Raw genomic sequence first — 13969 nt, forward strand, 5'->3', positions numbered from 1 at the left:
TGAATGGAACCCCTGCGAGGACACCAGCTGCAAAGTCGAGTATCGTGTGCTAATAGATTTTTTTTCTGGCTAAGATGTGGTGGGGCGGGGGTGGGGGGCCTCAGGGTGTATTTTTTTTTAAGATTTTATTTATTTATTTGAGATAGCGTGAGCAGGAGGAATAAGGAGAGAGAATCTGAAGCAGGCTCCCTGCTGAGCACAAAGCTCAAAGCACAAAGCCTGCTGAGCACAAAGCTGGGCTGGATCCCCTAACTGCAAGATGGTGACCTGAGCCGAAACCAAGAGCCAGCTGCTTAACCAACTGAGCCACTCAGGTGCTGGGGGTGGGGGGTATTGGTGGTTGAATGTCTTAAAAAATTTTGCCTACTTTGATATCTCTGCTTGGATGTCTAATGGCATTTCTAACACTAACATGCCCCAAACTGAGCTCCTGGTAAGATGATCCCCCAGCCGCTCCTTCTGCAGCCTCCCCATCTCTGTAAATGACAGCGCCATTCCCCTCATTGCGTGGCCAAGGAACCTAGTTCACCCCTGCCTTCTCTCTTTTTCTCCCTCCCGACTTCTGGTTCACCAGCAACTCTAGTTGGTCTACTTTCAAGGCCATCTCTAGAATCTACCCCCTCCATGCTGCCTTCACTGTGATGACCCTGCTCCAACCCTCATCCCCTCACCTGAACGACCCAACAGCCTCCACACTGGTCCCCGTGCTCCCACCCACCCCTTTTGAGGCCTATTCTCACCTGGTCACGGGGAGGAGGGGTTTAAAACGTGAAGTCAGATCCCTCTCGTGCTCAAACTCTTCCAATAGCTCCCTGTCACACCAGAGTAAAACCCAGATCCTTCTGTGACCTGCAAACCCCTGAAATCCCCCAGGCTCCTCTCTTGCTCCTCCCTACCACCCTTCTACTTTGGCCACACCACACCTCCTCCTTCCCAAAACACCGATATCCTTCTCCCCACACTTCACCTTTTCCCCAGCCTCTACCTGGAAAGCTCTCCCCTAGATTTCCTCACGATTCATGCTTTAAGTTGTACTCAATGTGAACTTCTTAGCAAAGCCTCTACTGCTCCCCCAATAAAAAAATTCTGGTACTTCTGACACTTCTTACTTCCTTTCCCTGACTTACCTATTTTTTCTGCTTGGCACTTACTCCTAATACATTATGCGCTGGACTTATTTATCTTGTTCTCCCACTGCTACCAGAATATAAGGACAAGATTTTCATCTGTTTGAATCAAGTCTTAGGAATACAGTAGCTGGGTACTTAGTAAATATATACAGAATGAATGAGGAATAGATCAGTACTTTCCAGTCATGAGTCTACTGTGAATGAGCCAACCAGGCTTGGAAAATGAAGAAATAAAATAGGAATTGGCTGGACAAATGATACGAATCAGAGAGAGTGAGAAAAGCCACTGAAATTCTATTTCTTGTAATGGTGGATTGAATGATTGGGATCAACTCTTCCTCAGAGAACTAAAAAAGCTGGATTAAATTTGAAAAATGCTTTCTTAAATATATTGAAGAATTAGAACCTAGAGAGGTAAACATAAAAAGCTGCTTTTGTCCTGAGGGCATCTGTTGACCTAGAAAGAAACAGCTAGAAACTTTACTGCATTCCTGGCCTACTCTAAGAGCTACAGAGGCACTGAAAAGTCAAACCCAGAGTCTTCCAAACAAGCAGACTGGGATAAATCATCCCTACCCTTTTTGGTATTTTTTTTTTAAGATTTTATTTATTTATTTGAGAGAGAGAGAGAGACAGAAAGATAGTGGGAGCATGAGCAGGAAGGAGAGTGAGAAGCAAGCTCCCAGTTGAACAGCAAGTCCAATGTGGGGCTCGATCCCAGCACCCCAAATCACGACTCGAGCTGAAGGCAGACACTTTACCAACTGAGCCACCTACACACCCAAACTATCCACTTTGAGCTGAGATCCAAAGACCTGTTATTTTCTGAACGTTTGTGTCCCTGCAAAAGTCATATGCTGAAATTCTAACGCTCGGGGGGGACGAGGAGACATTATTAGGAGGTGGGGTCTTTGGGAGGGGATTAGGTCATGAATGGGATTAGAGCCCTTATAAAACAGGCCCTTGAGATACCTCCCTCTCCTTCCACCACGTGAGGTTACAGTGAAAAGACAGCTGTCTGTCTATGAAGTGGGCCCTCGCCAGACGCTGAATCTACTGGCACTTTGATCTTGGACTTCTCAGCCTCTGCACCTGTGAGAAATAAATGTCTGCTGTTTATAAGCTTCCCAGTCTCTGATATTTTGTTACAGGAGCCCGAATGGACTAAGACAGCTCTCAGGACAAGGATAAACTAAAAGAAACCAGACAAGAAGCCTGGCTTTTCATCACCTGGAGAGTTCTAAGAACCACAAGTCTTACTCAAATTGTTTGAAGGTGGTCTCAGATTGATAGGGCTCCCAGCCCCAGCAGCAGCAGATCAAAACCCTCCCTGGAGGAAGGTACCATCATCTCAGGCCTCAATTTACTCCTATATACACATTTTCAACACCATAACCAGCACACAGAGATAATCCAACACGCAAAGAAACAAGATACCAAGAGTGAGACACGATTGAAACAAAAGACGACAAAAAAGACTTGCAAACCTTGAAATACTGGAATGTCAGACATACACTCTTACACAACCATGCAATCATGCCTACTATGTTCAGAGAATTGAAAGGCAAGCTTGAAAATCAGAGCAGAGAAGTAGACACTATTTTTAAAAATTGGGGGAAAAAAATCCTAGAGCAAATATCATTGAAGGTGTAGAGTATTTATGGTAGGCAGGGGAACTGAACTCAGGGGAAGTGTCACAACACCAGTAATGTGACTCTATCTCCCACTAAAGATAAAGGGAAATAGGTAATCTTCAGAATAGGGGTGAGAATTCGCCTTACATGTTTTTCAGCCAGAATGAAAACAAACTGCTAGGCGAGGATATACAGATTCCTAAATCCTGGGTTGGGGCAGAGTGGCGGGTGGGGAGGTGGTACGGAAAGCAAGCTCCCTACATAAGATAGTTTATAAAAAGAGAACAGAACCCCGGGATCGTTTCATCCTTCTCCATACCCAGAGCCATGGAGGCACATCCTGTAGAACAGCCCTTTGGCAGATCCCCAAATACAGGCCCCATAGAAGAGAACCTCCATAGCACTTCCAAGCATTCTGGCCCTAAGTCCACTGGACAAGAACAGGAATGCTCAGGAGTCTCATCAGGGCTCTGTCTGCTTCCCACCCTATCAGAGATTCTCAACTCAAGTGATGCTAGAAATAACCATCATTCCTGCAACAAACAGCTGTGTCACATCCCGTTTCCCCCTCCCTCTCCGCCCTCACCCTCCTTCCCTTCGCTGCTATCTTTAAGCCACAAAGCAGACAAGAGAAAAACAATTAGTCATCCCAGGTTTTGCCCACTTTCCCCACCATCCCTGTTATTCCAAGCACAATCACTGTAGAAAACAAGGTGGCTTTGGAAGCCAAGCAGGCACCTACAGGTCTGAACGACTTGAAGACTTTTTCCAAGACTTCGTGGAGCGTCTTCTTGCCGCAGGAGGAGATGTAATCCTGTGCTAGCTGCAAGAAAGGCAGGCAGTCCTCGCTCTCGCTCCACACGTGCTACGTGCCCACAGACGAGGGAAAGGAGAAAACAAAGACACACGGTCATTACCCTCAGTGTGAAATCCGAAAAGCCGAAACACATTTTTTTTTCTTAATTACATAAATCTGAAGCCCTCTGTTCCAAAGTAAAATTCCTATGTTCGTTCTTGATTCACCCGCCCTGAAGGGGATGAGAGACTGCATACCCTATAGAAAAGCCCCAGCTTTCAGTCCACGATCTCACCTGCTCCATTTGCCAGCAGATCTGCTCAGACGTAGCAAAAAGGCAGTGGGATCGATATTCCCCTGCCCACGATTTCCACAGTCCTTCTTCTCCCGCTGAGTGAGGAGGGTTTTAAAAGCAGCAGGGAGGGAAAACCCAGGGCCTGCATGATCCGTGGCTCTGCCTTCAGCTAGAGCTGAAGGATTAATTAAGCAGAGTTTGTAACCACTAACTTGCAATGAGACATTCTTTACCCAGATCCACCTGTGAGTAGGGGTAAATTTACTTCAAAATGAAATGAATTAAGACAAAACCAAATCAAAATGAATTTAGAGGAACACACAGAAGAGCCATAGCTATGTCACTGGGAAGCAAAGGCTTTCTGAAAGCTCCCCTTCTCTAAAAATGCTTGAAGAGGGCATTGCCTCCTGATGGTAACATGTACCAAGGGAAGACTGGTTCTAGGCTTCATTTTTTTCTTAAGGCTAGACAAGGTTTTGTGGTTTTTTTTGTTTCCCCACGCGAGGATATCTGTCTTAGCACCTCTTTAAAACTGGACAAGTCTCTCCCATACACGTTCAAGGATCTGGAATAAGCCCAAGAAACTGGCTTGAGAAGCCCCCTGCTTTGCACATCAGAGCTAGGGAGGGGCACTGGGCTACTAGGGTAACATCAGGGTACGTGACCAAGAGTCATTGTTGAGAGGGAACCGATCAATGACAGCTCACCATTGGCGGAAAAGTGTAGAGGCGTGGGAGGGAGGAAGACATCTGGCAAATTAGAGCAAGAAGCAGAGAGGAGGCAGCAGGGGACAAGATCTATTTGGAGAAATAGTCCATGTCAAGCACACACTTGCTCCCTTCCATTAATACAATGATTAGGGCATCACCCCCCAGAAAGTTCTATGTCAATCACTCGAGAAACACATTTCACCTCCTTCCTTCTCACTGCAGCATTTCTAAGAACTGGATCTACAGACTTCAAATACTGCTCCAGTCCAAGAGCCTAACTAATGTGCCATCTTTCCACCCCAATTATCTGTGTTCCATAGATGTGAAGGTCCATTTTTGACACATGCTGCTCTAATTCCAGCAGACTTCTGGAGGGGCTTCTGCCTTGACCTAACAAAGATAACTTCTCGATTCTCTCGCTTTAGACAATAGCTCAAACACGATTCCCTATTAACACGACCCTTACAGTTGTCGAGCCACTGAAATGCCATTTATGTAAAAGCCTCTTACATTGTACAAAAGTGTAGTAGTACAAAGTGCTTTTATATTCGTTATCATCCTTGATTCTTGGGCAGCAGGGGTTCAGCAAGAACAATAAAGTCTCGCTTCCATATAAAGTTTTGCTTGCCACCCATTTTCATGCTCAAATTTTTAAAAGTTCCAGCGTGTTTCAAATTCTTACCCAAGTGGAAGATGGGATGAACATCTAGCACTGCACAATAGAAAACTATAATCCTGCCTTTCCTAGCCTTGTAAAGATTAGAGAAAAAGTCAAAAATATGTTAAGTGCCTGGCACAGTGCCTGACTGGCATGCAATGGATGTTCACTAACTGGTGGGTGTAAGTACCCTCTTGTCCCTTTTGTGTCTGCAGAATGGGGAGGAAGGGGCTGGGCTGGGCTTTCCACCTGCCACAAGCCTAAGGGCACCCACTGAGCAAATGAGACACTCAATGTGACTTCCCTGAGAACAGTACCCAAGGCAACCTGAGTTATACTTAATTCGGAAGTAGGTGGATCTATGAAAACCTTATATATCTACTTTTTTAAAGTACATTTGGGCTTTAAATTATAAACTAAGGAAAGTGCATCACTCAAGCAACAGAATTGCATCGTATCCACTACTGCTGGGAAATGAGACAGGTTCTTGAAGTGTTTCTAGGGCATTTCTAACCTCGTGAGGAGAGTGCTCGGGCCACAATCTCCACTGCTCCATTTCTGGAGCCGTTGACTTATGAATATATTTTGGAGCAGGCTGACTTACCACCTGCTAAAGGGCCTTCTGTCCAGTATGCTTACATTTCCTTCATTTGGCTGTCTAACTCTCAGACGGATTGGTTTTGTAGGTTTAAAGAAGTCTGAACCAAATCCCTGTCCATCTGATACAACAAGGGTGCGTGGCGTTTGGAATCACAGACTCCTGTGCACGCAGCCACTTAAAGCATCCCTTATTAAATGCTAATGTTTCCTATCTGTGGTAGCCCATAACAAAAAGTACTCTGATTTATTTGTTGAAACTGTTTCCTTCCAAAATTAACCAAGGCAGTCATTAAAGATCCATAAAGTACAAGGTAAGAGTCTGTAGTTGCAAAAATAAGGACAAAGGGGAAAACAATGAAAGGAAAAGAATATAAAACCGAGTGAGATTAGGCCCAACTGTGCCAGGTAAATGGGCCTGGCCATGGGCTGTAGATGGGACACCGCCCGCCCCTACAGCTTTCTATAGGCCTATGCAGAGACGGAAGTTCCATCAGTGGCCTGAGGCAGTGCCCCCGATAAAACAGATGAGCTCTTAAAAACTAACAGGCAATGGGCTGAGGGTATGATGGGAATCTCTTAGGAAAAATAGAGGGGCCCGTTCTAAGACCAGGAGAGGGCAGACAGACGTCTGGTGGCTGGGCTGACGCTCCTGAAAAATTCTGGGATCTAGTCTTGAACAAAGATAAATGGGTGACTGAGACCCAGAGTCCCGCATCATTGGGTGTAGCCACAGTGACTTTGACTTGGAAATTCAACCAGCCACTTTGGCTGTGAAAAAACTATAGCAGGAGTCAGAGAACTTGTGGCTTTGAACAATGTAACTCTCTGGCAAATATAAACCTAGGTAGGGAATGTATTGACTTTCCAACCATGCAATGAGAGCTAAGGCACCTTATCGTAGGAGGAATGCCAAGGAAGGCTTCCAAAGAGGAGCACAGCAGTGGTGCTCAAGCTTCAGCAAGCATCACAACATACCCCCCCCCCACTTCCGCATCACCCAACTTATTAAGACACAACTGTTGGGGGCAGGGCTAAGGATCTGCATTTCCAACAAGTTCCCAGGTGACGCTCACGCTGCTGGTTCTGGGACCACACTTTAAGAACCAGAACCAGAGCAGAACTTTGGCTAATCATATTTGGGAGGTGAGGAGTGAAGGTGAAAATCTCTGGTGAGAACTTTTATTTTATTTTATTTTAAGATTTTATTTATTTATTCATGAGAGACACAGAGGGACAGGCTGAGACACAGGCAGAGGGAGAAGCAGGCTCCATGCAGGGAGCCCGACGTGGGACTCGATCCTGGGTCTCCAGGATCAGGCCCTGAGCTGAAGGCAGGCGCTAAACTGCTGAGCCACCCGGGCTGCCCAGAACTTTGATTTTAAAACAGGCCATCCGTGGCCTTTCTTTCTGTCATTAGGTTGGACCAGAGTTTATCATCAAAGTTTGCCCAGCTTAAGACGACATAACCATGTCATCTGCACGCAGGAAAATGAGCACCTGTTTTCTACAGTATAGATGAGAACATCCAGCTCATGCCCGAATGGGATTATGCCACTATGGTAATTCAATCCCACAAATATCTTCTTGAGCAAACTCTGCATGCTCCTATTGTCCTAACACCTGGGATGGTGCTTGGCTTCCTGGTGCTTAGGCAGAGTCGGGGGTGGCCAGGGGGCAAAGAATGCACCCATTTCTCCTCCCTGGACTCAGTTATCTGAGTTAAAAGGCCACTGCCCATGGGCCTCACCCTCACTGTAGTACTGCCCTATGGGTTTTCGGCCATCATTAGTACCAAGGAGTCCATTCTGAGTTGGTGTGGCTTAATCCAAAGCTGACTGCCATCCGTCGAAGAGATGCTAGGAGAGAAAAGCTGCACGCCATCTCATACCACACAACGTACTCCTGCCCGGGGTAAGAAGAGTGTGCCTGGCTGTACCTATGACCTGCTCTTTCTGCCGACCACTGATACGTTTTACCAAGGAGGAAACTGAGGCTCAGAGAGGTTAAGCAACTTGTCTGTGGTCACACAGAGGGTAAGGGGCAAAGCCAAGGGGCAAAGCCTTCAGCCTCAGTTCCTTCATTTGTAAGTCACAGAAAACAATAAAACAGTGTGGTTATAAAGATTATAGAGGTGAGCCTGTAGGCTGCCTCTCATGTAGCAGGAGCCCAGCGTGCTTCTTCCCGTCTGTTGAAACTCCTATCAGCATAACTTCACACTCCTCAGGATTACCACTTCATGCATATGTTAAGGACATACCTTTCTCCCTAAAAAAATCTCCCTATATGAATAATGCACAGCCACTGTGGAAAGCTTTACAGTTCCCACTATCCCTCATTTAATCCCCACAAAAATAATGTAACATAGGTATGATTATCCCCATTTGACATAGGAGGAAACTGAGGCTAGAGTTTAAATTAGATAGGAAGGTGCTCTTTTCTCCACCGTCCCACCATACGAGGCGATGCAATCTCATTTAGACAAGTTATATTTTCTTCTCCAAAATGAAAAGGTTCTGGGATCCCTGGGTGGCGCAGCGGTTTAGCGCCTGCCTTTGGCCCAGGGTGCGATCCTGGAGACCCGGGATCGAATCCCACGTCGGGCTCCTGGTGCATGGAGCCTGCTTCTCCCTCTGCCTGTGTCTCTGCCTCTCTCTCTCTCTCTCTCTCTCTCTGTGACTATCATAAATAAATAAAAATTAAAAAAAAAAAATGAAAAGGTTCTTATTTGGTCACATAGTTAGGAATAGGGACACGCCTAGAACCAAAATGAGAGAGAATATATAGAGATACACGTATACACGCATGCATAAAATTAAATCACATGGTCCTTCTATAAACAGAGCCTTTTTTCTTTAATAGCATGACAACTGCTATCTTTGTTTTCATACTGAGGAGGGATTAAACGATACAAAATTTTAGATCCAAACATGTTTTTGATGGTTTGGCAGAAAAAATAGGACAATAAGGCAGCCCTCCCCTTCTCCTGTCATGAGCACCCAGGCGCCAGGGAGCCGCAGGGCAGGGCTCTTTGTTTCGAGCTCCTTTCTCCTGGCCCAGGACGAGCAGGGAAAGCAGCTGGTGCTGCCATGCCCAGGAGAGCGCGCACACGTGCCCCTCTGTCCGGCTGGTCCATCTGCGGATGCCAACACCCCACTCCTCAAGCCTGACGAAGCCCGCAGGACCTTCTGTGTTGGCAGAAGGGAGCACGCCACCTGTCTGTGAGCTCTCAGCCCCCTCCCTGTCACACCTGTAGAGCCAGGCAGGGTTGGCTCTGTCCCTGATCGGCCAACATAGAGGGCAGAGGCAGCTTCATTTTTATCCCAGGACCCGACCTTGGGCACTGTCCACGGCGACCTGAATCAGGGCAGCAGTGTGGAAAGGGATGGCGTGAACAGGATGGCCTGTGAGATGAGAAGAGGAAACAGTGCACAAGGGACCCAGGAGCTGCCAAAGTGGAAGGAAAATAAAAGGAAGCCCTTGTTCCCAAGGCCTTTGGAGCTCTTGGCTTGATGTCGCCCGTGGGACACTCTGCATGGTGCAAAAGACAGGCCACCGGGCTTGGGCTCAAGTCCTGGCTGCCATTTCTTAGTGACATAGTCCTGGATAGATCTCTTACACTGAGCCTCAGTTTCCACACCTATAAAATGGGGACAATATCTAACCGTAGACTTTTTGTGAGGCCCAATAAGAAGCTGCCTGCCCTTGAACCCACAGTCTGAATGGGGTCCCCAGTTGTCACTCCTGGGATGCTCTGCTTTCAGTACAGGGCTACGGTTCAAGTTGCTGTACTTCTTATTAGCTGTGGGAGTCAGCACACCTTGCTGTGTGTCAGTGTCTTTGTGAGATGGAGAAAATCACAGAGAGGACCCTGTGAGGTAACTAAGATTAAGTAAGCACCTATGCACGAAGTACTTAGAACACATCTGACACATAGGAAATGGCACCTAAGTGGTAGTTACTCTTGGAAGCTGTCAACCTTGAAATTTAACATCTGCCTTCTTCACTATCATTCGTTCTCACACATAGGAGCTGAGCACCTATCATGCTTCTGACACTACTCCAAGTTCTGGAACGCAGTGATAAGTAAGACAGACAAAGCCATTGCTCTTATGAAGCTGACAGCCTCATGGGGGAGGCAGAAAATAAACAAGAGAGTATTAAGTACTAATAAGTGCTATGATTTGAATAAAAGACAGTGAGATGAAGGAATATGTGGTCAGGAAGGTTGCTCTCAGGCCCGAATGGCATGAAGGAGCCAGCCATGTAAAGATGTGGAGGAAGAACATTCTAGGCAGAGGGGACAGCAAATGCAAAGGCCCTGAGGCAGGAATGAGCTTGTCTGAGGACCAGATAAGTCAGTGTGGCACAAACACAGTGAGCAAGGAGGAAGAACGGTCCAAGATGAGGACCATTCACCTCAAAGAGGTGGCAGGAGACCCATCATGTGGGGCATTTCACGGGCTCAGGTTCTACGGTAAAAGCTATAGGCAGTCAGTGTAGGTGGGAAGGCATAGGTCAAGTCCTGGATTTTTTTTTTTTTTTTAAGACCTGGATTATATTTTAAACAGATCCAGAGTGATTGCTGTGTGGAGACTGCTGGAGAGTCCCTAATATCACCATCCCTATTTTAGGCACTGTTCTAAACAAGCCCACTGGGAAGGACTGATGTTATCATTCCCTCATGTACAGATGTGGCAATCACGGCACAGGGGCATTAAAGAAGTTTCCCCGATGCACACAGTTAGACAGGAGGGCTGGGGTACAAGCCCAAGCAGCCTGGCCCTAGAGCCTGCGCAGCCCTGACCATTATGCCAACTGCCTCTTAGGTGGATAGAATGACCCCAGGAAAGTGAGGTCAGAGATCCTATTATATGCTAGGTAGCCCTGGCCCGGTGCAAAGTAAGCCCTCGATAAATGCTTGATGTGTGAATGAATGAATGAATGAATGAGTCATGTGAAAACACTGTAAATTGAGAAGTACCATGTAAATATTGTTCATAAATCCTTCATATTACAGGAGTTCCATTCATCTTAAATTTCTTCTAATTCTTAACAGGATTTTCCTGGGAAAGGCAAAGGGAATGGAGGTAGGACACTTACTTCACCCCCGAGTCCCTTCATGTTTAACTAGGGGCAAATGACAGCCTGGCAAATCTGGCCTGGGAGAGATCTGAGGAGAGACCTGGGCTACAAAAACTCTGGTGGTTGGCATCCTCTCCATGATGGCCTCTAGACACTTTAAGAATGTTCCAATCTACCCAAGAAATCGTTTTTTTCCTCTCATCTACTTTCTTCCTTATCTATTTCATTTGGTAGAGAATGAATACGTTTTAAGCATTTTACTCATACAGGTGGGAAAACCTTTAAAATCTATTATAAACGGGCTTGAAAAAGTCACAACGTTTCTCAACGATGGTTCTCCTTGGGGTAGTTTCTTTGGGGATGTCTCCCACAGTTCCGGCAGGAGGGCTGTGTGGAACTCTCCCCTATAAAATCCAGAACTTTGGGTGATTCTTGCTCTATCTCGCACAGCAGGCAGAGGGAAATGCCACCTGCGGACTCGGGTTAGAAGGGACTTCTAATCAAATCCCGAGGTGGTAGTTAGTTGGACACTGGAGCCCCTTGCAGTATACCCCTGGGGTTTTCTCACGCCTTGGCAGTGGAGTACATCCCTTTGTAAGGATCTCCCATTTTCCCCCAATAACAAAGAACACTCACTCAACCACAGAAAGCAGTGTTCTCCTACATATTTGTAGTTTACTCCTCACAAGTACCTGTGACGGAGGTGTTCCCATTAACCTCATTCTACAGGTGAGAAAGCTGAAGCTCTTGGAGAGAGAGAGAGAGAGAGAGAGAGAGAGAGAGAGAGAGAGAGAGAGAGAGAGAGAGGTGCAAATTCCGGGGAAGCCCAGGTGTCTGAGGCGCCCTTGCTGCGCAGGTGTTTTATCTAGGGATCACCTGGGGGGGGGACTGGTATTGCGCCCATTTTTCAGATGTGTAAACTGAGCTGCCCCAAGGCTTCAGATCCGAGTCCCCAACCCGGCTGTCTGTCACCCGAGGCCATCTGTCTCCTCGCGTCGCCCCTCCGGGGCCCAGGTGTGTTCCTCACCCGCGGGGGGTGGCGTGCGCGCGGCGGGGGGGCTGCCTCCGTCTCTGGGGGCCCAGGAGGGTGGTGTCGCCGCGTCTCCCAGGGCGCTGCCAACCTGCGGGGGGCGGCGGGGGCGCGCGGGCCGGGCTTTGTCTGCCCCACCTGAGGAGCCCGCGCCAGGCCGCGCCGCGGGGCCGCCCCGCCTCGGTCCGCAGGGGCCGCGGCAGCGCCCGCTCCAGGCTCGCGCCGCCGACCGCACCGTAACCCGAGCCCGCGGCCGCCTCCATCTTACATCTGGGGACCGCGATCTTCTCCTCCGTCCCCGCAAACACTCCGGGGAGCGCCCCTCGCCCCCTCCCCGCACCTCCCGCCCCGGCGCCCCTGCCCGCCGCACCCCCTCCCCAAACCGCCAGCGCCAAGGTCCCAAGTGGGCGCAGGGGACCAAGTGGAAGATCCGCCCCTCGCAGGTGCAGGTCCCGGGGCCCCCAGCCCGCGGCGGGCGTGGGGCGGGCGCGGGGCCGGCGCGGGGGGATGTCCCCGCGGCTGGAGACCCCGGGGGGCTCCGCCAGGGCCTCGGCCGCCGCCTCCGCCGGACGGAGCCCGCTCGGGCCGCGCACACCTCGCTGGGAGCTCGCAGAGGAGCCATGGAAGCGCGGGAGCAGAGGGGATAGGCGTGCCCGCGTGTGTGTGAGTGTGTCCGTGAGCGCGCGCGCACGCGCCTGTGCGTCTTTAAGATCCGGGGTGTAATTCCGCAAAGAAGGTCCTGGAGATGGGGCACGGCTCGTGTGGACAGAGGCTTTGTGTCCAAGCCGGCAGCGCAGGGGAGAGGCCGGGGCGGGGGCTCCCCCGGGCGGGGACAACTCGAGGAGTGGAGTCTGCGCCTCGGGAGGGGAGCGGGATTCCTCAGCCCGACGGGACGCCTGGGGGCAGGAAGCTCGGGACTCCGGGCCCTGCGGGACCATCGTGCGCCCCGGCCCGGGCTGGGGGGCGGCGGGGACGCTCGGCACAAGCTCCCGGCCGAGCCCCGAGCCCCGAGCCCCGAGCCCCGAGCCCGGGCCGCGGGGTCGCGTCCCCGAAACAGCCCGCCCCGCCCGGCTCCCCGGCCCTAAGGGCAGCCCCGCCGGCCGGGCCGGTTACGCCCCCACCCGCGCCCACAGCCTCGCCGGCGAGCCGGAGCTCGGGCGCAGGGAGGCGGCCGCGCGTCCACTCCCGCGGCTGCAGCCGTCCCTCCCCGCCCCCCCCGCACTCACAAAATTGTCCCCGCAGCCGTTGTCCGGACACAGCACGTAGAAGGAGACGCCGGGGTCGGCGTAGAAATCCATCCGGCGCTCGGTCTCCTCGGTGGCGATGAGCTCGAAGGGCGTGTTGGAGCACCATTTCTCCGCAACGTCAGCCAGCTGCTGGAAATCCATCCTGGCCCGCCGCGCCCGCCGCTCGCTCAGCCTCCTGCGCGCCGCCCGCCTCCCGCCTCCCGCCCGCCCTCCTCGCTCCTCGGGCGCCCTCCTCCCGGGCGGGCAGCGCGCGGCTCCGCGGCTCTCGGGCAGGCGGCGGGGCCGGGCGGCGCGGCTCCCTCCGGTCCCGGGGCTCCTCCCGGCGGGGACTGTTTACATGCTGTGTGTACGGAGTGGGCGGCGGCCTGGACGGCGCGGCGCCGCGCCCGGCCCCGCCCCCGGCCCGCCCCCGGCCCCGGCCCCGGCCCGGCCCCCGGCCCGGCCCCCGCCCAAGCCCCGCCCCCGGCCCGGCCCCGCCCAAGCCCCGCCCCCGGCCCGGCCCCGCCCAAGCCCCGCCCCCGGCCCGGCCCCGCCCGCCTCCCGGCCCGTCCCTCTCGGGCGGCGCGGTCTGCAGCGGGCAGGGCGGGGCGGACTCCTCGGTTCGCACCACCACCTTTTTAAAAAAAATGTTATTTATTCTTTATTTATTTATTTATTATTTTAATAAATAAGCGAACCCAGAGCTTCGGAGCCTCCCGGAGTCCTCACGAGTCCGGCCCCGCCTCCGTTCCGTGACGTCATGCGCCCCAGCCAATCACCGGAGCCGGAGAGGAGGGCCGCGGTCCGC

The 13969-nt window shown here is 51.1% G+C and overlaps 1 protein-coding gene across 5 annotated transcripts in view; it reads right to left on the reverse strand.

The window, feature by feature from the left end:
• The window catches only part of MTURN (maturin, neural progenitor differentiation regulator homolog), a 28953-nt gene extending 15438 nt beyond the window's left edge, over positions 1-13515 (reverse strand). For 4 of the 5 annotated variants that reach the window (XR_012010736.1, XR_012010734.1, XR_012010735.1 and 1 more), the window contains exons 1-2: positions 13162-13402; positions 3507-3629 (exon numbers count right to left, since the gene is read on the reverse strand). Coding sequence is in view for 2 of the 5 variants with exons in the window: in XM_072783613.1 (XP_072639714.1) it covers positions 3507-3629; positions 13162-13323 (285 nt within the window). In the remaining 3 variants the exon portion in view is untranslated. Of the gene's footprint in view, positions 1-1964; positions 2223-3506; positions 3630-13161 lie in introns of those variants that run through there. The other variant, XM_072783614.1, reaches the window with a different exon arrangement.
• Positions 13516-13969: the final 454 nt, after the last annotated feature.

This window comes from Canis lupus, chromosome 18 (genome assembly GCF_048164855.1).
Source record: "Canis lupus baileyi chromosome 18, mCanLup2.hap1, whole genome shotgun sequence".
In the NCBI taxonomy this organism is placed as follows: domain Eukaryota; kingdom Metazoa; phylum Chordata; class Mammalia; order Carnivora; family Canidae; genus Canis; species Canis lupus.